Raw genomic sequence first — 25640 nt, 5'->3', positions numbered from 1 at the left:
TGCCTGCTAACGTCAGGCAAGCTACTTATCCGATTATGCTTCAGTTCCCTAATTTGTGAAATGGAGATAAAGTACCTTCCTTAGAGAGTTGTCGTGAGGATTAAACGAGGTAATACATGTTAAGAATCTAGCACTGTCCCTGATATTCAATAGATGTGCAATACATATCAAAGTATTTATTGTTAAAAAACCTGTATTAGGGAGATCAGAAGTTATTTTTTGTAGTTTACCTCTCAATAACATAAAATACATAATACTTTGCCTTGGTTAAAAAAAAAAAAAAAAAAAAAAGCATAAGCTTCCTAAAATGTCTTCAGACCTCAGAGCTGGTCAGTTCTCTTCGGAGGAATCCTCTGGATGGACGTTTTATCCGTAGTCCCCTAAAATAGGACACACGACAATGTCATTGCAAGCCAGCTGGCATCTCAACACACAAACTCTTTTTCTACTTCAGGCATGGAGATTAGAAGCAGAGCTGCATCTACTGCCAACACTACCGTGCACGCCAGCAGCCGCACACACAGGGGAGCAATCAGCTATCTCTATCAGCGAATGGTGACAGTACTGTACCTTTCCATCTAAGGATAACTTCAGGAAAATGATGTGACTGAGACGCCCTGAGGAATCAGCTCAGAAGTAAGTCACTGACTAGTGTCCATCATTAGCAGTCATGACTGTAAGTAGTGCTGAAGCTCTGGGCAACTCCTCCAGTGAGAGCCAACATTTCCTCAGCTCTCCATCATTACAGCCCACCCATGGAGCGTGATTGGGTTCACAAACCTCATGGGGCATAGTTGAAGGTGGCTCTAGAAAAAAATTAGCTGCAGGTGCTATTACTTTACTACATAAGAGTCACTTTGCTATAGATACGCGAAGAATCAAGGTGTGTCCCCAGAAGAGTCTCCTGGTGCGGGAGCTTTAGAGGAACCCCTTTGATAATTTCGGAAATTATACAAGCAGTTAGCTCCTTTAATGAAGTGGTCTCTGGTGGCTTCTGGATTGAAGCATGTTGCCAGCAGGACTTTCTTCATATCTGAATCCTCATATCCCAATACCCATCATTCCCAATATGGGAAATGTTAGAAAGGGAAAACATTAAATTTCTCCTAAATATATGTAAAATCATGTTTACATGGATGAAACCAAACAAAACTGTCTTGGAAGACAGCCATAGGTTTTTCACTTAAAATTCTTTAATATATAATATTTTGAGCATACAGAAAAATATGGATAATAATAATATCAAATTCCCATACATTCTCAATACAATTTAATCAAACCTTAACATTTTGCATATTAGCTCATAAGTTCATTTAAAGAGATTAAATGTCACAAATAGAGTGGAAGTACCTACTACACTCTTCCATGATACTTCTCTCTCCCCACCACCCAAAAGACATCATCTAGAATTTGATGTTTATTATCCCTGAGTGTATATATATATTGCATTTGTATGCATCCACTAAATATGTAATATTTTTGCTTGTTTTAAAAGATAATATAAGTTGTGTTAGATGGTATATATTTTGTTGCAACCTGCTTTTCTTATTGGATGTTACGTTAAGCATTGTTTGTAATGGCAAAAAATGGAAAGCAACCATCGATAGGAGAATGATTAAACATCCTGTGGCTCATTTATACAATAGGCTACTATACAGATGTTAAAATGGACAATGTCTTTCAAAGACTAGCTTTGTATTTTTTCTCTTTGTTGAAGTATATCCCCTTAATTTTTCTTTCAATGAAGCCTGTGACTGGTAAATCATGTCGTTACATACCTGAAAATGTTTTTACTTTGCCTTCACTCATAACTAATAATTGAACTATTTTAACTATTATATATTGGTTGACTCTCCCTCAACACATGGTAGACACATTTTCATTGTCTTTTGGCATCGACTATTACAAATGCAAATTTTGCCATTAGTTGGTTGTCATTTTATTATAAGCAACCCGTTTGAATAAAGCCAGCTTCCCATGGCATTTAAGAATTTCTCATTCTTGAGGTAGTTTTAGGCAATCTCACACAATATCATTAGATGTGCATTTGGTTTTATTTAGGTATAGCAATTGAGCTGCATTTTCCACTTAAGGTGAGTTTTATCTATCTTCCATGCTCTTTCATTTTTTATTGAGATATAATTCACATAACATAAAATTTATCACTTGAAGTATATAGTTCAGTTACCATATACACAGGGCTGTGCAGCCATCACCAATATCTAATTCCAAAATATTTCCATCACTATAAAAAGAAATCCCATACCCGTGAGAATTCACTCTTCATTCTCTCTCCTCAAGCTTCTAGTAACCCCTAGTTCATTTTTGCTTTCTATGGAAAAGCCTATTCTGAATATTTCACATGAATCATACAATGCAATGGCCTTTTGTGCCTGGCTTCTTTCACTTAGCAAAATGTTTTCAAGGTTCATTCATGTTGTAGAATGTATCAATACTCAGTCCTTTAGACAGATAATAGATAAAATGTCTGTTGTACGGACATAGCAAATTTGGCTTATATATTCATCACTTGATGGACAGTTAGTTTCTCCATTTTTTAACTATTATAAGTAATACTGCTTTGAATATTTGTGGACAACTTTTTGTGTAAACATATGTTTTCAGTTCTTTCGGGAATACATGTAGGAGTGGAATTGCTGTGTCATATAGTCACTATATGTTTAACTTTTTGAGAAACTACCAAACCATTTTCCAAAGTGGCTGCAGCATTTTACATTCCCGCCAGCAATGCACAGGCTAGTAATTTCTTCACATCATCACACTTGCTATTATTGTCACAATTCTAGTGCATGTAGAGCAGTATCTCATTATGGTTTTGATTTGCATTTCCCTAATGACTAATGATGTTCAGCATCTTTTCATATTCCATTGTATATTTTTTTGGAAAAGATATTTTCCAAAAATATCTTTTTTATTTAATTATTTAAATTATCTGTCCTCTTTCTAATTGGGTTATTTATCTTTTTATTGTTGAGTTAATAAAAATTCTTTACATATACTGGATACTAGACCCTTATCAGATATATGATTTTCAAATATTTTCTTCCATTCTGTGGATTTTCTTTCCACTTTCCTAATGGTATCCGTTGGAACACAAAGTTTAATGAAGTCTTATCTATTTTTTTCTTTGGGTTTTAGGTGTCATATCTAAGAAACCATGGCCTAATCTAAGGTCATACAGATTTATCTTTATATCGTCTTCTAAAAGTCTTATGGTTCATGCTTTCATTTTTGATATGATTCCCTCTCTATCCTATGTTTGCTATCCTGTCCTAAGAGCTAACTTCCAACATTAATTCTCTTTTCAGCTGTGTTCCATATTGAGTTTTTCTTTTCTTTTTTCTTTTTTTTTTTCTTTTTTTAAGTTCCAATGACTATATGTTTGCTTTTTTAAATTTCAGATTTGGGGATCCCTGGGTAGCTCAGCAGTTTAGCACCTGCCTTCGGCCCAGGGTGTGATCCTGGAGTCCCAGGATCGAGTCCCACGTCAGGCTCCCTGCATGGAGCCTGCTTCTCCCTCTGCCTGTGTCTCTGCCTCTCTCTTTCTATGTCTCTCATGAATAAATAAATAAAATCTTTAAAAAAAATAAATAAATTTCAGTTTTGAATTGCTTCTTTTGCATCTCTCTGTTCTTGTATTTTTGTTCTGCACAATTTCATTTTATTACTTTTCAAGGATTATTATTTCACTATTTGGTTCTCTGAGCATCCTTAAACATTATATTTTAAATTGTTTGACACCAACAGTTTGTGATTGAGGCATTTGAGTCAAGGGAGGCAGTATGTGGTATTCCTGAGGTAGGAAGAAGTAAAGAGCTGGCCATTGTAAAGACTGATGTAAAGGGTGTCTGCTAAACAATGCATGGTTACTTATGTCAAGTGTTTTGAGAACTACCCTTCCATTTCTATAGAGTTTGGAATGGTCAGAACTCAGTGCCTAACAAATTATGGTATAATATGAAATGTGCCTGAGACACCCAATTTAGGACCAGTTTAAACTGCCAAACTAAGGCCAAAGACAAGATGGCTGCAACACAGACTCATAAGCCTTGGAAACCTGGCAGGCCAGCAGTAGGATCCCAGCACAGCAGGTGGGAACCAGGTCAGCTCTGCATATTATTGTGGTTGTCCAGAATGATGTCAGAGGTACCACGTGACCTAGGAATGTTATAAGCTTACAGAGAAAAGCAAACACCATTACAACACACTGGAGTTGTTTGATTTGGAGCAGTTTTCCTCCTAATGTTTATAGTCCTAAAAGCACCAAAACTACAAGCAGGAACAAGATAAAAGAGGCTTGCAGAGACTACAGAAAAAGGTCTGATTGATACTAAAAAACAAGTTAGTATAGTTAGTACAAGTCCAAATTTGAAAATGAGTCTTTTCTGAAGGTGATTGCTTTCTATATAGTCATAAATGAAATCGGACAGTTCTCACTCATACACCCACAGACCCAGTCTTATAAACATTAATGAGCACCCAATGTGTGCTTAGCACCTTGATAGGCCCTGGGGCAGGAAAAAAAGATAGTCCCCACCCTTGGAAAAGCCACCTATCAGTGAGTAAAGGGATTTACAAGCAAATCATTATACATCACTGTTAATCCTACCTAGTTGATTTGGAAGGACCACAAAGAGAAATTATCCAGAATTAGAAAAGGGTAAGGAGTATTCCAGGCAGAGTGACAGTGGCAAGAAAGCTCAAGGGCTACTCAGTGGACACTGAGCAGTTTTTGGACTGCGGTAGTAAAGCTACAGAAGTTGAGGTTGAAAAAGCAGATAGATATAGACTATGTTTCATCTAATCTAAGATACCACTGATTGTAAAGTGAACTATTACTTCATGTATTACCAAGAAAAAAATGCTGCTCATTAAATTATAACACAACATTGATTGCAAAACATTCCTACACAGATGGACTAAAACGCAAGGCACTATCCCTCCCAGAATGGATGAAATTCAGCAATTCCCAAAAGAAGAAATTTAGGAGAAAAATTAGCATTAGAAAATAGATTCTTAATTATAGAAAACAAACTAAAGGTCACTGGGTGGGGGGAAGGGACGGGTAACTGGGTGATGGGCATTAAGGAGAGCACTTGATGTAATGAGCACTGAATGTTATATAAGACTGATGAATCACTGACCTCTACCTCTGAAACTAGTAGTACATTATATATTAATTGATCAAATTTAAATAAAAAATAACAAAAAGAAAAAAGATTCTTTTAAAACGCGGTAAGTGCAAACTGAATATGAATATAAGTTTTTCTTATCAAATTGGTAAAGTATTAATGTTAACATTTGCAGGAGTGTAGTAAAAGGCAAACATCACTAAAAGTATAAAATAATACTACCTTTCTGGAAATCATTTTGACAATAATGTGTCAAGAACTTAAATACCTACATATTCTTTGAGCTAGTAACCCTACCTAAAGGAATCTATCTTAAATCCATATGTACAGACTCAGAAGATTTATGGACAGGAATGTAAGGTTATTTATAATAGCAAAAATGTAAGCTACATAAAAGCCAAATTTATCAATGAATCTATAAATAAATTGAGGTATACTATGAAATGTTAGTCTCTGAAATATTGTTTAATATTTAATAACATGGGGGAAATATAATGGAATAATAAATTTTAAAAGAAAAGATACAAATGTCTATGTAGGATAGAATTCTAATCTAGGGGAAAAAAGTATAAAGTATTTAATAAAGAAGGAGGGGTAATCCTAGCTCTGAGTGTAGCATGAACATTTTTCCTTCTTATAATTTTTACTTTTCAAATTTGCCAATGTCCATATTTATGACCTCTCTTTCCTCCCAAACTAATGTGTTCTTCCAATTTTTACTAATAAAAATTAAATTGTGTTAGAGAGTGTAACCCTACACATGGAGACAGAACGACCAACAGGTGTCCCTTATACTGAATAGCGATTATACAGGATCATCATGAATGCTTAAAATTTTCTGGTCAATGTTAGATGGTACCCAATGCAGATCATACATGACTTCCATATTTCTCAAAAGTAGAGATTAGCTACAAGTCAGTATTATGCTAAATTTACAAGCAGTGCCTCCAATCCTCATCATGCAGACATATGAGAAACAAAAGTTCCAAGAAGCGGGATCCCTGGGTGGCGCAGCGGTTTAGCGCCTGCCTTTGGCCCAGGGCACGATCCTGGAGACCCGGGATCGAATCCCACATCAGGCTCCCAGTGCATGGAGCCTGCTTCTCCCTCTGCCTATGTCTCTGCCTCTCTCTCTCACTGTGTGCATATCATAAATAAAAAAATTTAAAAAAAAAAGAGTTCCAAGAAGCTGAGTAAGTGTAGTGAGCTTGCACAATCTGAAGAAGGCAAAACTGGGATTTGAACTCAAGTCTCTTGCAAAGGCTCACACTCCCCTGTACCATCTGTCTCTCAAAGAAGTTCTTCTATAGCATGTCCTGATGAACATCAAGGAAGAACAAGATTCTACTCTTTGCATCATTGAGCAGGAAAGACCATGGCCCAAATATGAGTACATTATGTCCATTCCTGAAGGAACTTTACAAATATTGATGACAGGGGTAAAGCTCTCTGATAACTTGGGGTGGACTGGATAGATAAGAGGCCAGATTCCCAGTTCATCAATTGTCAAAATCAACTGGGAAACTATTCCTTTCTATTACCTGTGATTGCTAAGATTATGGTACAATGCCATCTACCCACCTGGCAAGGTAAGGCGACTTGCAGAGCTAGTGCTGGGGGCTGGTGAGCCATGAGAGCGCTTCTTGGTTCCTGGAAAGAGAAACAAGGGGTAAGGAGGAGTAGGATTGTGGACACACTTGTTGAACAGGTGTATGCTCATCTGAAACATTATCAAATGATCCAAATGTTTGGGTCTGAAAACAACATTTAGAAGAAGGTTAGGTGAGGTCATGGGAGCAGCACAGATTCCATGATCCAGAAGAGCCAGGAGCACAGCCATTCCTTCTGTGTACACGATGGTTTCGAGTCTACTGGTTGGCAGATTAGTATATTGGGGTCCACAGAACAGGGCTGCACTTTAGAACCACCAGGGAAGTTTTTTAAATATATAGTTGCCAGAGCACCACCCTCAGATTCTGTTTTCATTGTACTAGGGTGGAACTCCACGATCGGTCCCCCAGATGATTTTCATATGCCTCTAGGGTGGAGAACTGCTGCTGTGGATGGGGAAGTTCTAGATTTAGAATTGAGGTATCAGGGAGTTTGTCCCTATACCCTTTACACGCTATTGCCCTGAAACAATTGACGTGAATTTTCTGAAGCTCAGGTCTTCCTCTGCAAAATGAGGGAAATAACAATGACCTCAAAGTGTTCTGGTGGGGATGAAAGGGACCACAGTATGAGAGTGTGCAGAAGGCCACACAAATGCTAGGTTAGTGGGGTCTGTGAGTTCCCGGCAGCTGGCATCACAACTCCTCCTGGGAAAGGGATTATCTATCTTTGTGCATATGAATAGTTTTGTGGGCCATGAAGGAGTGACAAGCCAGATCCCAGAGTGAGGATGGAGAAGGAGAGCAAAATGAAGAGGAGGCTGAGTTGTTGTGCAAAAGAACATTTACATAAATATATAAGTATGTGTGTGTATGGGTCTATACACACGTATACACATAGGCATATATATACGCATTCACATAGATACATATAAATTATATATACATGTATACAAATATTCATTCATTCATTCATTCATTCATTTCTTTGTTTATTTTGCCATCCAGAATGGGGCCAAAGAGGCCTGGATGTCAGAATCTAGCCACACCCCAGATGCCTGGAGTCTGAACTGGCAGTGGTGCAGAGAGAATTCTTAAACAGAAGGCATCCGTGATTCCTTGTTATTTGTGTTACAAGCTCCTGAACCTACTCAAACTTTTTGTAAAGTCCACTTTGCACACACAGGCCTAGTGTCTATGGAGGTTGTGTTAATTGAGAAACTCTCTTGAGTCAATGCAATCATGAGTAAAGATAACAAGATGGGCCATCAACTGATCCACATCAGAGGAAGCAGAAACTTGGCGCTGGAAGCAAACTTTCTCTACCCCAGAGTCGCGGGTGAGATGTGGAGAAATACACCCAGAATGGTGTTTGAGACGGTTTCATTTTAGTCTTAAAGAATAGGGTACCACCCTTGACATCCTGTGTTGTTGTTCATTATTATTATTACTGGCAGTAGTAGAGATAGTGGTGTTAACAGTGGAAGGAGGACTAATAGTAAAAATAGAAAACACAAAATTAATCCAAATACCTTAAAGATGCAAAAATGGTTAATTTGCATTAGGTGAGAGAAGCTATCTAGGGCAGAACTTCATGTCTCCATTGGCCAGGTCTTGTATATGCCCTGAAGATCTTAATTGGCAGGGAAATCAGAGGGTCCTAACCTCTGAGCAAAATGGGTCAGATTGTTCAGACCCATTCAGTAGTTCTGAATCAAAATGACCCTGATTCAGAACTCCCTGAGGTGATTTTTATAAATATGGCTTCCAGGGCCCTTTCCTGAGCCTACTAAAGTGAAATATCCAGGAAATGGAGGTAGATGTTGCACGTCAACAAGTTCCCCAGGTGGTTTTAATGACCATCAGTAGAATGAGGTGTCTCAGACACCCTGGGGAGAAATTACCCAAAGTATCACTTTGGCCACGGCTGTCTCATTGCACAACTCCAGAAGGTGCCATTCATGCTGTATCCTACACAAAGAATGGTGGGCCTGTGTGTAACAAGTCAGCTCTGCTTGGGGTTACCACCAGGATGCAGAGCCATGCCTCTGACCTTGTCCAGAGGCCCTTCTGATCCACCAGAAATACTTCTGGGTCCCACTGAATCTGCATTTACACGGGGACGCCAATGACTCAAAGCACTTATCCCTCTGTTCACAAAACATTTTACTTGTCTCACTGTCCCTTTAGGATAGGGCTTCTCAACATCGGCACCCCTGGGCTGCAGGAGTAGGCTAGGCTGTCCTGTGCATAGTAGGATGTTTAGCTGCATTCCTAGGCCTCTACCACTAGGTGTCAGTAGCACCTCCCCTGTCGTGATCCTCAAAAATGTCCCCTGGACCTAGACAATGATAAATGTTCCCTAGGAGCAAAACTGCTCTCAGGTGAGAACCACTGCTTCAGGATGAAGGCTAGGTTCAGGTTTTTTATCAGAGTGGTGATTCACAATCTGACCACTTGGTCATTAGTAATAGTAATAGTCATTGTTGCACATGAGGCAATTGCAGGTTCTAAGCACCGTATTAGCTATAGACAATTAAATGTACATTAGTTATCTTTTCTGTTATTAATATTCTGATAATAAAATAATTCCCATTTTGTGGAATTTGGAGCCAAACGAGTTTAAGTAATTTGCACACAGCTACTGAGCATCTGGGGAAAATAGTTAAGTCAGGATCCTTTAGAGCTCAAACCTAGAGAAATTTTCCCCCATGACTCTTGCTATTTTTTGACTAACCCATTATCCAGGCTTCCATCAAGTGCAGTTATCCTAAATTTGCCTAAGGATAAGAAAAACCTAAGCAATATTTTTAACAAAAAAGAAAAAAAGTACCAACCAAGCACTGGTGAGCCAGCATTTCCTAAAGGGCTTAGTTGTTTGACAAGTGCCCCCAAGGTGATTCTGATCTTCAAGCAGGCTTGGGAAACTTTGTGTGATATAAATTTCCTTTTTTTGGTCTCACTATTGGAAAATTTGGCACTCTGCTTTCCATGGACACTCTTGTGAACTTGAGAGATCAAATGTAATGCTGCCTAAGTGAGCACTTGAAAACTTGCAAAGCACTGAATGGCAAGCTATCAGTGTTATTAGTTGTAGGAACATTCCCTAGTGCCAGGTGATTTCATAGAAATGTTTGGTGCAATTTTTTTAAAAAATCACGTACTATGATCTTCCAAAAGCCTGCGGTTTGATGGCTTTTTCTTGAGGCAGATTTTCATCCCCTTGCTATTTTCTTTGCAGTAGCTGAATGAGATAATCTCTGGGAGCCTTGGGTCACCGGAAAGTAGAACTGCAAGCCCTCTGGACATGGATTTATTTTTTCTGTGTGCTTGATGAAATGTCCAATACATCACAAACAAGTAGCAGGTGGGGGACACATAAAATAAACTTGTGATTTCCCCAGCCTTTTGGGTGATATCATGGACGACTGGGTGTGGTTAGGTTCTGAGTCAACCTCCCACTGGCTCCCCATTAACTGAGGTTGTGTTCCTGAAGTCATTTTCCATGCCACAGCCACCAAATCACAAACACTTTACTCACCATTCCATTTGTGGGAATAATACTTAATGTAAGTTTCATTTTTTAAAACGCCACCCCTCCCTTGCTCCCATTCCCAGGAAAAACATCAGAAACTGAGCTGGAAGATCTAGGTCCAGCTCGGCTTCCAAATTGTGCCCTACTGTTGCCGGCCAGCAGAACGTCTTGGGACTCCTATAACTCTCTCTAGGATTTATTGTAGAAATCTAGTTGGGATGCTGCTCTGTGAGTGACTTGGAATTCACTGTCAGGGATTTTCAATCCTGGCTACACATTAGGATCATCTGGGGAGCTGTAAAGAAAATATGCTGATACCCAGGCACTTCCCCCCCACTGTTTAATGGATCTGGGGTGGGGCCCTGGGCATGGGCATTTTTTCAAGCTCCCAGCTGAGCCCGCTCGCAGCCACGAGTGAGAAGCACACATTCAGTGAATACCTAGAGAAGACATTTCTTTCAGTTGTCGGGGGAAGGGTTCTTTATTCTGAACAACCGATGTGCTTTATCCTCATGGACGATATGAATCTTGTAAATGGCTTCTTTTCATTTTTATTTAGGTTTCCAGGAAACTCAGATCCAATTTATGACACAATGCTGGGAACTGGGGAGACCTATTCAGCCTGCATGACTACAACATTTGCCCTGGTTTGCTCCAACACCAGCTACTTTCTGTCTCTAATTTTATTCTGCTTTCTTAGTTGTTTTGTTTTGTTTTTTTTTTTTTTAAACAATTTGATTGTGTTTCCGTGATTTTAGAATTCCAAAATGGTTTTTAAATGAAGTAGGTAAAATGAAAACATAAATAAACAACTACATCAGGGCTGATGTTGCCAAGCTTTCTTTTCCTCATCTCTAAAAATTTAAAAACACTAATTTCAAGATAGAATTGTGAGGATCAAGTAGCAGTACCCATGTGGAGGTGCTTAGCAAACTGTGCGGGGCAATATAGTGTTTATTATTTATATTCAAAAGAGAGGGGTGTATGTTTGTGTGTGTGTAAAGTAGCTAATATGTCATCTTTGGAAGATAAGCATTTTAAGGTCACAGATTACATCGTCCTTGACCCACGGCATGTGAATGTTCAAAGAGTAAACAACCCAATCAGTCAGCTTGGGGCAGAAATGTCATCACTGCAGTCTCTGTGACTGCAAGTATCTTTTGACAAACGAATAGCTTTCAGATATTTCAAATTAATGTCCTTGGTTGGTTCAGCTAAAGGGCAAGGATTCTAATTCATCAAGAGTATGGAGAAGAGGACACTGATGGAAGTGACAACCAACCTTGGGGCCGATAAACACACCTAAGACTCAGGACCGTGAGGCTAGCAGTAAACCCCAGTGATATAGAGCTTGATTCAAAGATATTATTTCCCTTCTGCAAAACAGGGTGGGTACAGCCCAAGTCTGCCGGGAAAGGGTATTTTAAGAGCCCTTGAGATCAAGCATCAACATTAGTAATGGTGCAACAATAGGAATGTTGTTACAATGCCAGAGGACAGATCCCACGGGCAGAGGTGGTGCTGAAAGACGGAAGTAGGAAAAGCATCTATCATCCTACTGGGCATTTTCAATCCCTTTCTTCTAGCATTTTGCAACATCTGCCTTTGTGATACCCACAACCTCTGATCTCTATGGCTAAGCCCATCTACCAACACCTTCTCCATGTTCCAACTGGGGTACGGCAGAGAGCAAGAAGCCATTGCCTACCGCCTTGGAACAAATCCCCAGTTTTGCTTCTTCCCATCCTTGACACAAGAGTATCAAGGGAAATCCACATTCTGCTCAGGGCGTGGCATCACTGAAGGACTTTGGAGGGCTTCAAACCCACCCATAATTCCCTAAGAGTTGTTTTCCAATAGTGCATAAATTAGAGCTGCATATTCACAGTGTTTAATAACAATTTTTCCTGCTCCATACATCCAACATCAATACTATGCCTACTTTTTAAGTGGGTTTCTGTTCATTACAAAGAACAATGACCTAAAATACAAGAGCTATTCAGATATGCAGTTCTTTATGCTCTTGAAATATGGCTGTTTCAAATATTAATTTCAATATGCTTTGGAATTGGGCCAGCAAATGACAAGTCAAATGAATTTTACAACCTTTGACCTAGTAATTGTACGTCTAGGAATTTGTCCAATGGAGATAGAAATGGGAGAAAGCCTTATGTACAAAGAACTCCACTGCTATATTAATTACACAGCAAACAAACCAATAACTAAAAACATGTAACTTAATTGTCCAACAGCAGAAGTTGGCTAAGTAAACTGTGCTAGAGCCATTAGATGAATTATTAAGATGATACTGAAATTATATTAATATGGAGGTTTTTTTATGGGACGCTGCTTAAAATCTGATGTTATATGAACAAACTGTAATGCACAATTAAATATACTGCATGGTATGGTCTCAGCTGTTTAAAAACACATAGCAAAAAACTCTAAGGAAATGAGGAAAGAAGTGACAATGAATGGTTGTTAGATAGGATATTATAGTGAATTTAATTTTATTATACTTTCCTGTATCTTTAAAAATGAGTAAGTTCTGTATTTTTAAAAATGAATTTTTTCTGCTTTTAGGAAAAAAATTTAATTGTTTTAATGCATGGCAAACACAATCACTTGGGAGGAACATCACAGCCCCCTTTGTCAGAGAAGTAATCCAGTGGAGTCACTATGCAGGAACAATACGTGGAGGTGGCCCAGGTTAAGAGGGTGGTATCTGGTAATACGTCTCCTCACCACTAAAAAGGTCCCTCTCCATGGCTGGTTTGAAGGAGGTGGGCTGGGTGCCAACCTGTACATAAACCACTAGTATGCCCACAAACAGGGGTAATGACTATTCCCTCATCAGACTTCTTATGTTTATTGCTGAAGAGAAAAAAATATTGCCAGGTAGGCCTTTCAAGAGAAAAAGAGAGACGAAAAGTTTAGAATTTGAAAACTGGCATCACAGGATTGTCAAACCATGTCATTGTATCCAGAAAAAAACTGAACATATGGATGCCAGTTTAATTCCATGAATGCTGACACTTCTTATGCCCCGAGGACCTTCTGATAACCCATCCGCCTCATCCCTCAAAAAAGATTACACGAGAGAGCTTTACTGTGTATAGTTTCTAGTGTGCAGGCAAAGACGCTTGGTAAGAGAGTGTCATGTGGCGTTTGGAGGAATACGAAAGAGATAGATGGTTGAGGGAGTTTGGACAGTCCCATATCTGGCATGGAACGCAGACAGCAACAACAACAACAAAAAAACATGAAAGAAAGAAAAACAGCATTAGGTTTTTCAAATTCCAACGGAGAGATTAACTCACTGTTTTTATTTGGTAATCAGAAGAACATACAGGTACTTATTCATTACTAGATGATGGGGAAAATTATACATAGACAGTCAGCCTCATCTGTGCAATAAAGATTTACAATAAACACATCTTGAGTTTATTGGGAGTAGTTTCGCATTTCTGTTTTACATGAATCTTTAGGAATTATTTTTCCATTTGGAGACATGATGCTATGGCAATTGAATAGTTTGTTTTCGTACAAACCAGCATCATAGGGAACAAAACAATCTTCTTTAGAATGGATGGCCATTCTTTTGCCCTTTGATACACAAATGCAAATTGCCACCTGCATTTTATCTACTAGAAACATATTTTACATCATGGAAATACATTCTATCACTGCTGTAAAAATAAACACAAGTCCATTTTACCATCTTCCCTTTTGCAAAAGCATTCTCAGAACACATCCAGAAATCTTTTCCTTATACCTCCAAAGAATTACTTATTTGGCACGATTTGGACTGAGTTTAGGGGGGTTGGTTCTGCTTGCCTCCCTTTTTTGAGTCTTGTTAAACACTCTTGGTATTAATCCAGACATTGCCCACAAATCTCGCTGAACAGCAGCAAAATCTAAGGCTGAGATGTGCTGAGTTAGCCATTCACATTGGGCCAATGCCCATACAGGGAGAAGATCTATCGATGATGATGAGCGCATGGCATCTTAAGGGGAAAAACCCTGGGAAAGCAAAACTTGGGCTCTACACTGAGGGAAGATGGTAGCATTACATTAGCCTCAACGTGACTCACCTTGCTTTGGGTAACTGATCTCCCATGAAGATTTCCCATATCCTGCTTCCTTTCCCCAATCTATTCCCTATACTCCCCACTTACCTACCCCACCCTTGGCACCCAACATTTCCTCATGTTAATTACACTGGAAGAAGGTGCCTTTCTTTCCCCCATTATTTTGTGTTTCCTTGTGCTAAAATGATACCACAGGCAGAATGGCTTGCCTGGACAGAGGCAAAAGAAGGAATTTATGAAAGGTAGAAAAATGAGAGAAGAGAAGAAGGGAAAGGGAAAAAAGAAAGGTATGAAAAAGGAAGAAGATTCTTAAATTAGATAGGGGGAGGAGTCTGGCTGTACAGTGCGCACCAGAGCTGATAAAAACCTAACCGAGCTCTACAAATGAAAATAGCAAATATTTTTAAAAATTTTTTACAGCATATAAAATTGTATAAAAATATCAAAGCAAGAAAAAAAGGAAAATGTATACTCTACAATTCCATCTCTAGAATCAGTTACTGGACAGTACCTACAGCTGTAAGTTTTTACTACAAGTCTATGTATATTCGTGTGTGACTCTATCTCTGTACCATCATACATATACCCACTCAAAGACAAGGACACAAGTATACAAATACCAACCCCAAGATAGATCATGAAGCAAAGACTTTACAAATAATGTGCCTCCAGGACAATCTATTTAAAGGCCAATCCATAGCTGCTGAGTTTTAATGGGCTTTATTTTAAATGAATTGTCCTGCACCATAACCTGACAGAGAAATACTTCTGCAGGTTAAGAAGCCTGCTCCCATGAAAACACATGGGTGAAGTTCAGTGATCATGGCTGAAGCTAACTAAAGATGAAGGCCTCCATGATGGCACTGACCAGCCTGCTCCAGCCAGCATATACCCTCAGAGATGAGGAATCTTCTCAAAGCAGGTTGGGTAAGTGTGCTCCCAGTGAGCTGAAAAGGCCCACACACCAACCCCTGCTTCTCCCAGCTCAGTGGCTAGGAACCTAGGTGAGGCCCAAGTTCATTGAGTGAAGCAAGCCATTGCCAGCGTTGATCCACTTCCACTTGGGAACAGGAACCAGAATAAATGTAAATTCATCTCAAATACATCTGCAATATTTTAATGAAAAATGGGAGAGGTGTGTGGGGGGGGATTAGTTAAAATAACCAGGAACTAATCATGTTGAAACAGACTTTCATGAACTTTTCAGTCTGGGTTTTCCATGGCACTCTTTGTTGTTTAATGTAAAAACAAGGTGTTCTTTCAATGAAACAATCCTTGATTACTGCAGACTTTTCCTGGAAAAGTATGTTGTCTTTTACAAATGACTAATGAAAACATCCAGAGGACCACCTCCCATTTTTTAAACCTCTCTGAATCCAAACTAACTGAACTTTGTCCAACAGCCTAGGTGGCTCTGCTACCATTCTAATTCTAGTGTCACCTCAATGCTCAGTCTCTTCGACGAGAGGAAATCTTAACAACTGAAATTTGGTCTTGGCAGGTAATGTGTCCCTGGTTCTCAGAGGGATGTATCATAGAAATATTATACTGTTCATGATATTTTTTTCAGTAAGTTCATTTTCTAAGTGCTAATGACGCCTTTAATGATGGAGCTCTGCTGATGAATCATAAGTATTACTTTCCATTTATTCACACATAAGATCCAATATAACATCATTATTGCATTACTGTCCAATTTTGCTGTAGTTCAGTGCTGTACACCAACTCTGTAATAACAGCAGAGCAAAACTGGGCAGTGATTCCCACACTGCACGTGTAAAATCCCCTATTTGCTCCAAGACAGTCCACTTTGGATTTTAAATATTTCAACTTGGATTATAAATAAATCCACTGGTATTTCATATAGATCGGTGTCATCCCCTTTGGAAGAACAATTTCGGACAAATCCTGTTTTGTTGTGTTTTTATTTTTTTTCTTAAATCCAAAAGCCGCAGAGGAGTTTTTATTTTTTTATTTATTCATAAACTTGGCTCTGACGGTTTTCCCCAAACTACCTGCAGTTTTGTATCCCTTTTCACAAGCTGCTTACGTCACTAGAGTATGTCTGCATATACTTAGAAAGCAAGCTTTAGTGACACGCTTGGCATATAGGCGATGTGGAGCTTTGTTGGCACGCACAGGTACATAGTGGGATGCAGCTAGACAACTGTGCGCATGCTCCCTGAATGCTGGCTGTGTGCCAGGCCCTGTGGTGGGGGGCAGCACTGTGACTCCTGTTGGGATGCGCGGGGATCTCAGAATCAGAACAGTTTCCAACTGGAATAAAAAGGTTGTCTGGAGTCTTTAAATCCCCTTTACTGGGGACATAATACTGCATACTTGGGCTTTAATCTCAGAATCTTCTCTCATTAGGAGAAAAAGATTTAGTGCTTTTTTTTTTTCTTTTGTTTTCCCCATGTTGCTCTTGACCTTTTCACTTTTCAAATTTACTCAAGGCATGGTTCTAGGTGGAAAATGTAAAGTCATTATATGGCTTTAATTCTGCAAATAAAATAAACAGGTACACTAGATTATTCTTTGGCTCTCAGATGTTTAGATACTATTTTACTGTTTAAGTATATTGGGTCCTTAACAGGAATCCTATCAGATGTTTCCAATAGTTTTTAAAACCTCCAAGAATGAAATGGATAATGGAGGAAAATCCATTTAAATTTAATGATTTAGAAATGAGTCTCTTGCCTGCTGCCATAAATTATTAGGGCTCATAAACTAAGAAAGGTTGGCATGAATAAAAGATGGGACAAAGGCCTCCCTATGGATCGGTCATTATGCCATCAAAACATACCACATCCACAAAACCTGGGTGTAGAGCTATGTGGTCACATAGGGAAACTTTAGGGTCAACTTCATTTGGAAAATGTTCCACCTAGGGAGATGTAGAAACTACGGTTTGTCAATGGTGGAAATGTCCCTACTGCTTTCTCCACATACTGGTCAATTCTTTTTTTTTTTTTTTTTTTAAGATTGTATTTATTTATTCATGAGAGGCAGAGAGAGAGAGAGAGAGAGAAAGAGAAAGAGGCAGAGACAGGCAGAGGGAGAAGCAGGCTCCATACAGGGAATCCAACGCAGGACTTGATCCTGGGACTCCAGGATCACTCCCTGGGCCGAAGGCAGGCGCTAAACCACTGAGCCACCCAGGGATGCCCCTGGTCAATTCTTAATTCAGGTGCGTAAGCCCTTGCTTTCTACCTGACAATGTAATACTGAGTAAGATGTCATACTCCATGCAGTGGAAGAATGTGTGGCCCATATCGCTGCTTCTTTGGCAGCTGTTTCAAGAGAACAAAAAGACCACAGAAATTGTGCTAGAGCTTTGGAAATATTGTTCTTCCAGTCAATACTGACTTGGGATCACAACTTCAATGTTTTATCAACTGCAGTATCAACTTATTCCACAATTAATACATTGGTTTACATTTTTAAAAAGTAGATAATTTTGAATTTTTCTCAATGTCCCTTCAAAATACTTCTTAAGGATTTAAAAAATGAGTTACATGGAGTTTTGCTTTTCCACACTGAGAATTCCAAGCAGAGCTCTATACTGCATGAAATTCTCTTCTCATTCTTTTTCAGCTATTAATGACTTAAAGCAAATGGAAAACATTACCATCTTTATTGTTCCTAGAAAAAAATGGCTATATTCCTGTTTCTATTTCAGATATTGTTTAGTCTTTCCAGTTAAGAGTATAAAAGGGAAGTTGTAAGCTTTCTATTTTGACCAGATGCAAAGCTCTATATACAGGACAGAAATGAGGTAAGAGGTTCAATTTTCAAGATGAAAAGTTCGACATGCCCTGGTTGTATTTCATTCCTCTACAAAACTATACCACCTCAAAGAGCATAGTTTGCAAACTGATGTCCCGTGGATGGAGTGCAGGTCATAGGCATGCTTCTTGCAACCAGCACAGTCTTTGGAGATTTCTGAACTTATTGCCAATATTTAAAAATTTGGAGAGGGTTTATATAAAAACCTAGGTATCTGTAGAGGACCCCCATTTGTACATAGCACTGATCCTGTAGCCGACTAGTAATTGCCCCCTTTCCACAACACACACCTCAACATACAAAAGGTTCCCATTCCTCACAGTCCCTCCTGTTCCTTATTGCCTCACTGGTACCAATTGCCATTGATCACGATAACTCTGATAGGACATGGCTTGCTTTTACTCATTTACCACTAGGCCCCTGACTTGAATTTGTGACCCCATTATTTACTGTGGTCACTGAAAAGCAGAGAGACCGACAGAAAAACACGTGTCATTACAAGGCAAAATGTAAAGATGACAAAGAACTGTGTTTAAATATTAGTACACAAATATGCATTCTTCACAAGAGTTCTTCAGATCTTTCTGTTGGGGGTATTTTGGCGAGGAAAGTAGCCTTGTAGACCACATAGATAGTCTCCTTTCTGTCTGAAGAAATAGGAATATTTTGCCTTAGCAATACAAAGATTTTTTAAATGTTTGTTTTGGTGTTTTTCATGTAGAAATAAATCTGCGATGGGGACTACACCTACGCCTATCATCTAGCTCTCTCTCTCCCTGTTAGCCAACCCCACTCCATCACCAGCATAATCATGGGGTTTCCCCTTGGGGAGGACTCAAAGATTCTCTTGTGAACCATAGCCACCTTTTAAGAATCAGTTTTATCCAAATCACACCATTTAGACCCATAACATTACCCTTCCCTTTACTCTACTGGATCCCATTTTTTACTTGGATTCAGGGGGTGTATCTTTATTCCCTTTCCATGCTACATCCACGATTCTTTCTCTTGATTTGTGCTATTAATTATCTCCTATGTGTTATTTTTAAAGACTCACTAAAATGAGAAGAATTATTTGACATATCTCCCTGATACTAATTCCCTTAGCACTTCCCTGAATAGAAAGAAAAGTGATTAAGTGAAACCATAAATATCCAACAGAAGAGGACCAGCCAGTGGTAAAAATTTCAGTAACCACTTAGTTATGGATGCTACCCAATGAAAACAATGTGCCTCCTACCTATACAATATGGTCATCAGCTGAAACATTCAGGTTTATATTAATGAATGCACAGATAAATTAAGCATTTACAAATAAAAAGTCCTATAGGATAATCTCTTTTTTAAAAAAGAATTTCATATATAAATGGAAAGACAAGCATAAGAACAATTTTTAAGTCTGAAAGAAAATTGGAGAAAAAGAATGTTCCTGACTCAGGAAAGGAAACAACCAGAGACTGGAATCATCATCTCATCTGTGATGAAGGGCCAGCATGGCTGTATCCACCATCAGTAGCCAGTACCAAAAAACAAAAACAAAAACAAAAACAAAAACAAAACCAATTTAAAGTAACAGCATCGACAGTAGTAAAATGGCAATTACTGCGCATGTGGCTTTTTCAGACCTCCCTCAGCATATCCAGGATGTCCATCCTCAGCAGGCCAGACAGGTGCCTTGAAAGCCAGGGCATTAGCAAAGAATTCTGAGGAAGTCCCTTCATGTTTTGTTTCTGTTTGTGCCAAAAGCTCAAGTTGTTTTATTTGCCTGGGGGAGGATCTCCCCAGAGTTCCTAGACCTCAAACCAGCTCCCAGAGAGCCATCTCTCGGAAGGAGGCGGCATGAGGGAAGGCAAGTGTGGGGAACTTGTTTCTGAAAGTTGGACACCTTCCCCAGATATGGGTCTTTGTGGAAGGAGGAGAAGGAGAGTGAAGAAGCTCAGCTAAAATGATGCAAGACACTGGCAGCCTCTTTTATTGTATGTGAGGTGTGTTTTACTCTTCTGAATCTGAAAAAAAGAAAAAGAAAAAGAAAAGTGTCAATGCTGCCTTTCCCCCCACCCCTTCTCCACCCTCCAGGTCTGAGGAGAAGAAAATCTGAGGAATCAAAGAAAGGGGGGAGGATCAATTATACATTTTTATACTAGTCATTGCTGCCTCTTTTGTAGTATCATTTGCTCTGTTCATAAAGGGAAACTCTCAGTGGAGAATTTCAAACACTGGTTACACTCAAAATCTTCATAGTTACTTTTAGCTTGATTATCAAACATTTGGTTCATGCAGTATGGACACTAAAATACTTTATTTTGCAACCAAGATGACAGTGACCACCAAGCTGGGATGATATGCCTCTGGAGTCAGTGGGATTGGAAGAAATCAGAGTCATCAAATCCCAGCCATTTCCATACCCAAAGCAATGATCCTCTCTCAGAATTTTTGCACACTTGCCCCCCTCAGAAGCCTCCTCAGGAAGATTTAAAGCAAGATGTGTTCCAACTGAAATCATTACACAGATAGGTAAATCACCTGACTTCTCTACTGGGCTGAGAGTGAGGCAATAGAGGAAGAAGACAAAGATGGAAACAGAATTAAGTTAATGAAAATAGACAATAGTGGATTTTTTTTCCCTGCCTGGCATACTCTACCCCATGCAAACTCACTGGGCTTGGGTAGAATTTCTAAAAGGCAAGCAGACAAACAAAAACCATCATGTTATTTCTTCCCACGAGTGTTGCATGGTCTGCAAGTCATTGTGCCTTAAAGTTAGAGAGGGTTCCTTCCTGTGTAGAGTTCAAAAGAGAGAGGAGTACTGTGGCTTAGATTTTAAGGATAACACCATTCTACAGAAACGTTAGGAGTCATTAGTGGATAAGGAACATTTCCTACTCAACTTGAAAGACTAAGATACTGTCCTAAATAAGATTTAGTTGAAATCAGGCAGCAAACTAGTTGAGAAATAGGGGAGCCCTATCTGATCTCTTGTAATTACTGTCAATTCTCAATTTGCTAGAGGGCAGTGATCCAATTCTCTGTTGTTCCTCTTTCTTCATTCTAGTCCCATGTATGTTTATCCTCCATCAGCACCTTCACCCATTTTGGAGAAGTAACAGAAAGAGAAATACTTCTGACCAATCAGTTTACTCTGATACAAGCACTGTGGGTGAAGAAGTCACCAGGCGCCTCTCTGCAACTTGCCAGTGAGAGAAAGGGGTGAAACAAAAGCTGAAATCCAGGCCTAGAAATCTTCCTTTGATTCTGATTGTCAATGTGCAATTTGGTCTGTGTGGGAGTTGCAAGACAGCACTCCTCGGTGGTGCTCCTGCCCTGCCATTATCTGTTTGAGGTCATCTGTAATGAGACTCCTTTTAGACAGTCATCAAAATACTAACTACCTTAGGAGATGTCCCCAGGCCCTCAAATATAAAACCCAATTTTATTATGATGATAGAAGTTTGAGGTTGATTTTTTAATAAATGATCAATTGGTTGGAAGGATGCTAGGGACAGCAGACAAGGACCACTGTTACACCCAGTGTGCCTCAACTAGCCAACAAGGGAAGTGATGCACATCTTCCTCCTTGTGGCCTGGATTAGCAGAGGTCAGCTGTCTAGCCTACAGGGTTCTAGAGATGGAAAGAAGTCCATCTAGGATCTTTAATGGAACCCAAAGGCCCTTGAAAAAATACCTTTCTCCTTCCTAGTCATTGCTTCTGAATAAGATGAGAAGGACTGGCTGTGGATCTCCACCATCCCTCCACAGTCTTCTGGTCAAGGGATGGACGGAAGGGTAAATAAAGGAAATGTGTGTCTCAGCTGTGCCTGTGTTCATTAAGTATAACCAACAGTAAAAGATGCTCTGTAGTTGGGTCTGTGACCTGAATGACCATCCCAGCCTTCCCAAACACATGTTCTCTCTAAAGTAGTTTCCGTCCATAGATTTCTTAGAGCACTTACTATAAGGTAACTCCTATCATAGCTATCTGCAAGATGTTCCACGCAGACCATAGACTCCTTGGGGGTAGGGAAAACATCATTTATCTTCATAACTCTTTGCATATGTTATAATGTCCAACACACTGCACATGCTCAACAAGTATTTTTTAACTGAAAGGAAGTGAACTAAATAAGCGTCAGGTAAATGGGACAGATATAGAAGAATAACGAGTAGGAAGTCTCTCTCTACCCTTTTTGAGAATCTTTTCACAGCAGGAAATAAAAATTAAAAAGAAAATCATAAATGTATTTATTTAATATTTTATTCAATAGCAAGGCATGATATGTAAAAAATGTATACTTCCTTTGCAGAAATTGCCCCACTGTGGAGACTAATATCCCAGAGAAGAGCCACCTGTTGTGCAGGTAGCTTTGACATGGTCTGTAAATCAGGCTTGCTCCTCATTCACTCCACACTTCCTCCTCTGAACTTTGAGTGTCTTATATTTGCTTTGTTGTGGTTTGGTTTTATGTTTTTGTTTTCAATTTAAACTAAAATTAGATAAGCATTTTAAGCTAAAATTGGGTAAGACTACAAAGTATTAGGAAAATAAGTTCCTGAAACCAGATAAATGGCCATTCTGTATCTGAGATAAGGGATTATTTTTTGTTACAGAGTCTTTGAATTCCATTGATTGTAAATCTATGTTGCCTTTTGGAGGTCACAAAAAAGCAGTAAAATTCACCCACCTTTTTATGATTGATAAACAGAAATGGAAAATATCTTCACCTAACTTGGGATAATTTGTGAAAATATTAGGGCACCTGGGTGGCTCAGTGGTTGAGCATCTGCCTTTGGCTCAGGTCATGATCCTGGGGTCCTGGGATCGAGTCCCACATTGGGCTCCCCATAGGGAGCCTGCTTCTCCCTCTGCCTATGTCTCGGACTCCATGTGTCTCTCCTGAGTAAATTAAATCTTTTAAAAAAATCTGAGAAAATATCTAAGCAAATGTCATCCAACCACCCACCCCCTGACCAAAGACTTCTTATGTCTCGCAAAGGGGCAGCCATTGGAGCCCTGAATCCTGAAGCACATGCTGTATGAATTCACAGAAATATATTAACTCTATGGAAATGAATAAGAAAAAATGTAAAAATGTTTCAGTGACTTCATTTGGAGAAAAAGAGGTGGAAATTTACAACAACATGGTCTTGTTTATTCTACCCTTCCCACGTTACTCCTCCTCCAGGTAAGTGGAGATGCTGTATGAAACCATTTGGTTTAAAGATAATTGTTTTAAGAAGAGGCTTAAATTTCGATTTAATGTTACTTGACTCTAAAAATGTGTTTATCTGTCATAATGTTTATTCCTAGATCATCTCTGAGGCAGGCCTCACAGAAATCTGGCACCAAGCTTGAAAAACAACTGTAAACACTTTTCTCTTTCATTTTTCTTGGTTTTGATTTTTTACAGCCTGATTCAACTATCATCCAAGCTCAAAGAATAAAGCTGACTTGGCTGAGAACAGACCTGGGATTCAAACCAGATTTTTAGGTTCCAGAAACTCTACCATAGCTGCCTCCGTATGGAGTTGACTTTCTACGAAAACCACAAAATGATACAGTAAGCAATGGAAAGGAAGACTAAATGTGGTAAAACCAAACTCAATTTTGGATGTATAGTAGAATTTCTGGGGCTTATAAGTGGGTTCTGGTTTGGAATAATAATTATGAGAAAATGCTAAAAACAAAAAAACCCACATTATTTTAGATACAGCTATTAGAATTGATCTAGGCACAGATTTCACTGTTTTAGATCATAAATGCTATTTTAAATTGTTATCACTAAATATCCAAAAGCATATATTGCCTCCTTTCTCCATGACCCAAATGATAAAGGATATAATTACAATATGATTATTCTAAGTTAATTGTATGCATGTAATACTAATGCTACAGTCCTGCTAAGATACACGGGTGGATGGGTGGATGGATGGACAGATGGATGGATGGATGAACAGATGGACAGACCGAGAGAGTTAGTAAGTAAATGTATGGAAATATAACTTACTGAAACCTTGCCTAGGCCAACATGATGAGCTCCTAAAATTTAGCCATTTGATCCAAATACACAGAATAAGAACAGTACAAAAGATAGTAGTTCTTAGCTCCCACCTTTGCCCATTTTTTTCTTTTCTTTTGATCCACAGCATCTGTGCTATCATTGAGAATAATGATGGTATTAAACTTTTAGTCTCTAACTTTTCTGCCCTCTCCCTCCCTTTACACAGCATGGTGTTTCTTTCCAAACTTAAAATCTGTCAATAACTCACTCTCTTCTACCCCATGTTGCCTGAGGTATTTTACTGCTGTTACTCTCTGTATTAATAACTTAGTACTTTAACACCCAAGAAATAATGAAAACATCCAACTCTGCAAGTGCTCCAGGGTCTGGCCCACTCTTAAAAGGTAAGTAAACATCAGGCATCAGCAGCCCTTAACACTCTTTGGTGCAGGTGAGACAACCAAGATTTGTCTCCATACAAAAGTTTTGTTTCTGATCAGTCTTTGAATCTGCTATTTTTTTATTTAAATTCAATTAGCCAATAGAAAGTACATTCTTCATTTCAGATACAGTGTGCAATGATTTATCAGTTATGTATAACACCCAGTGCTATAACCACATCACGTGCCCTCCTTAATGTGCATCACCCACTTACCCCATCCCCCCACCCACCACCCCTCCATCAACCCTCAGTTTGTTTCCTAGTGTTAAGAGTCTCTCATCTCTAATGATTTTTCTCCCTCTCTAATGACTTTCCCATTCTGCTATTTTTGAAGCCAACAAGAAGCCAGAGACTGTAGAGACCAAGAAGGTCCTTCAGAGAAAGTTAAGTGAGGCTGGAATTTTAAACCTGAAACATTATGACTGCTCTTCATGCTTTTCTCAATTTTTTTAGTTTAGGAAAAGCAATATAAGATTCAAGATAAGTGAGAGAAAAAAACAAATATTTTCTCTCAAGTTTTCACTGTGGCTCCAGAGTATAAGATAAAAATAGCATGCATTGTAGAGGGCTAACACTTATGAAGTACAGACGTCATCACTTGAAGATCGTGGTGCCCTTCTGTGAGAATGCTAAGAATAAATACAAAGAGGAAGCTTCGATACTTGCTTGATATTGCATTTTTAACGGTTCTCCTTGCATGTGGGTGTCTAGAAAAGAAATGGCATTAACAATGTAGACAGTGCTAGCTCCTGGAACTGGCACATATTTATGGCAAAGGCAGCTGCTATTTTAAAGAATTTTTTATAATGTTAATAGAGTTTCTCTTGACAAATGCATTGCTACTTGTGTTTTTCCCATCCCTGTGTAGAATTTGACAAAATCTATTTTTTAAGGGGGAAAACAGATACGTATTTATTTCATGAATACTAAAAAGTTATTTTTAATCCTGAACATCAGTGTTAAAGGAAAAAAAATCACATTTTCCACAGTTCCAAAATTATAATCCTTTCTGTCAGACGGGGTT

The 25640-nt window shown here is 38.9% G+C and overlaps 1 protein-coding gene across 12 annotated transcripts in view; it reads right to left on the bottom strand.

Annotated features, from left to right (window-relative positions):
* Positions 1–25640, bottom strand: part of PDE1C (phosphodiesterase 1C) — a 491380-nt gene that overhangs the window by 13341 nt on the left and 452399 nt on the right. For 4 of the 12 annotated variants that reach the window (XM_072783562.1, XM_072783565.1, XM_072783573.1 and 1 more), the window contains one exon: positions 6735–6803. In XM_072783562.1, coding sequence (XP_072639663.1) covers positions 6735–6803 — 69 coding nt within the window. Of the gene's footprint in view, positions 1–156; positions 381–6734; positions 6804–17351; positions 20185–25640 lie in introns of those variants that run through there. The other 8 variants (XM_072783566.1, XM_072783569.1, XM_072783568.1 and 5 more) reach the window with 3 other exon arrangements.

Source organism: Canis lupus, chromosome 18, assembly GCF_048164855.1.
Source record: "Canis lupus baileyi chromosome 18, mCanLup2.hap1, whole genome shotgun sequence".
In the NCBI taxonomy this organism is placed as follows: Eukaryota; Metazoa; Chordata; class Mammalia; order Carnivora; family Canidae; genus Canis; species Canis lupus.
Note: the sequence above shows the minus strand (reverse complement) of the source record. Positions and strands in the feature narration are given on the sequence as shown.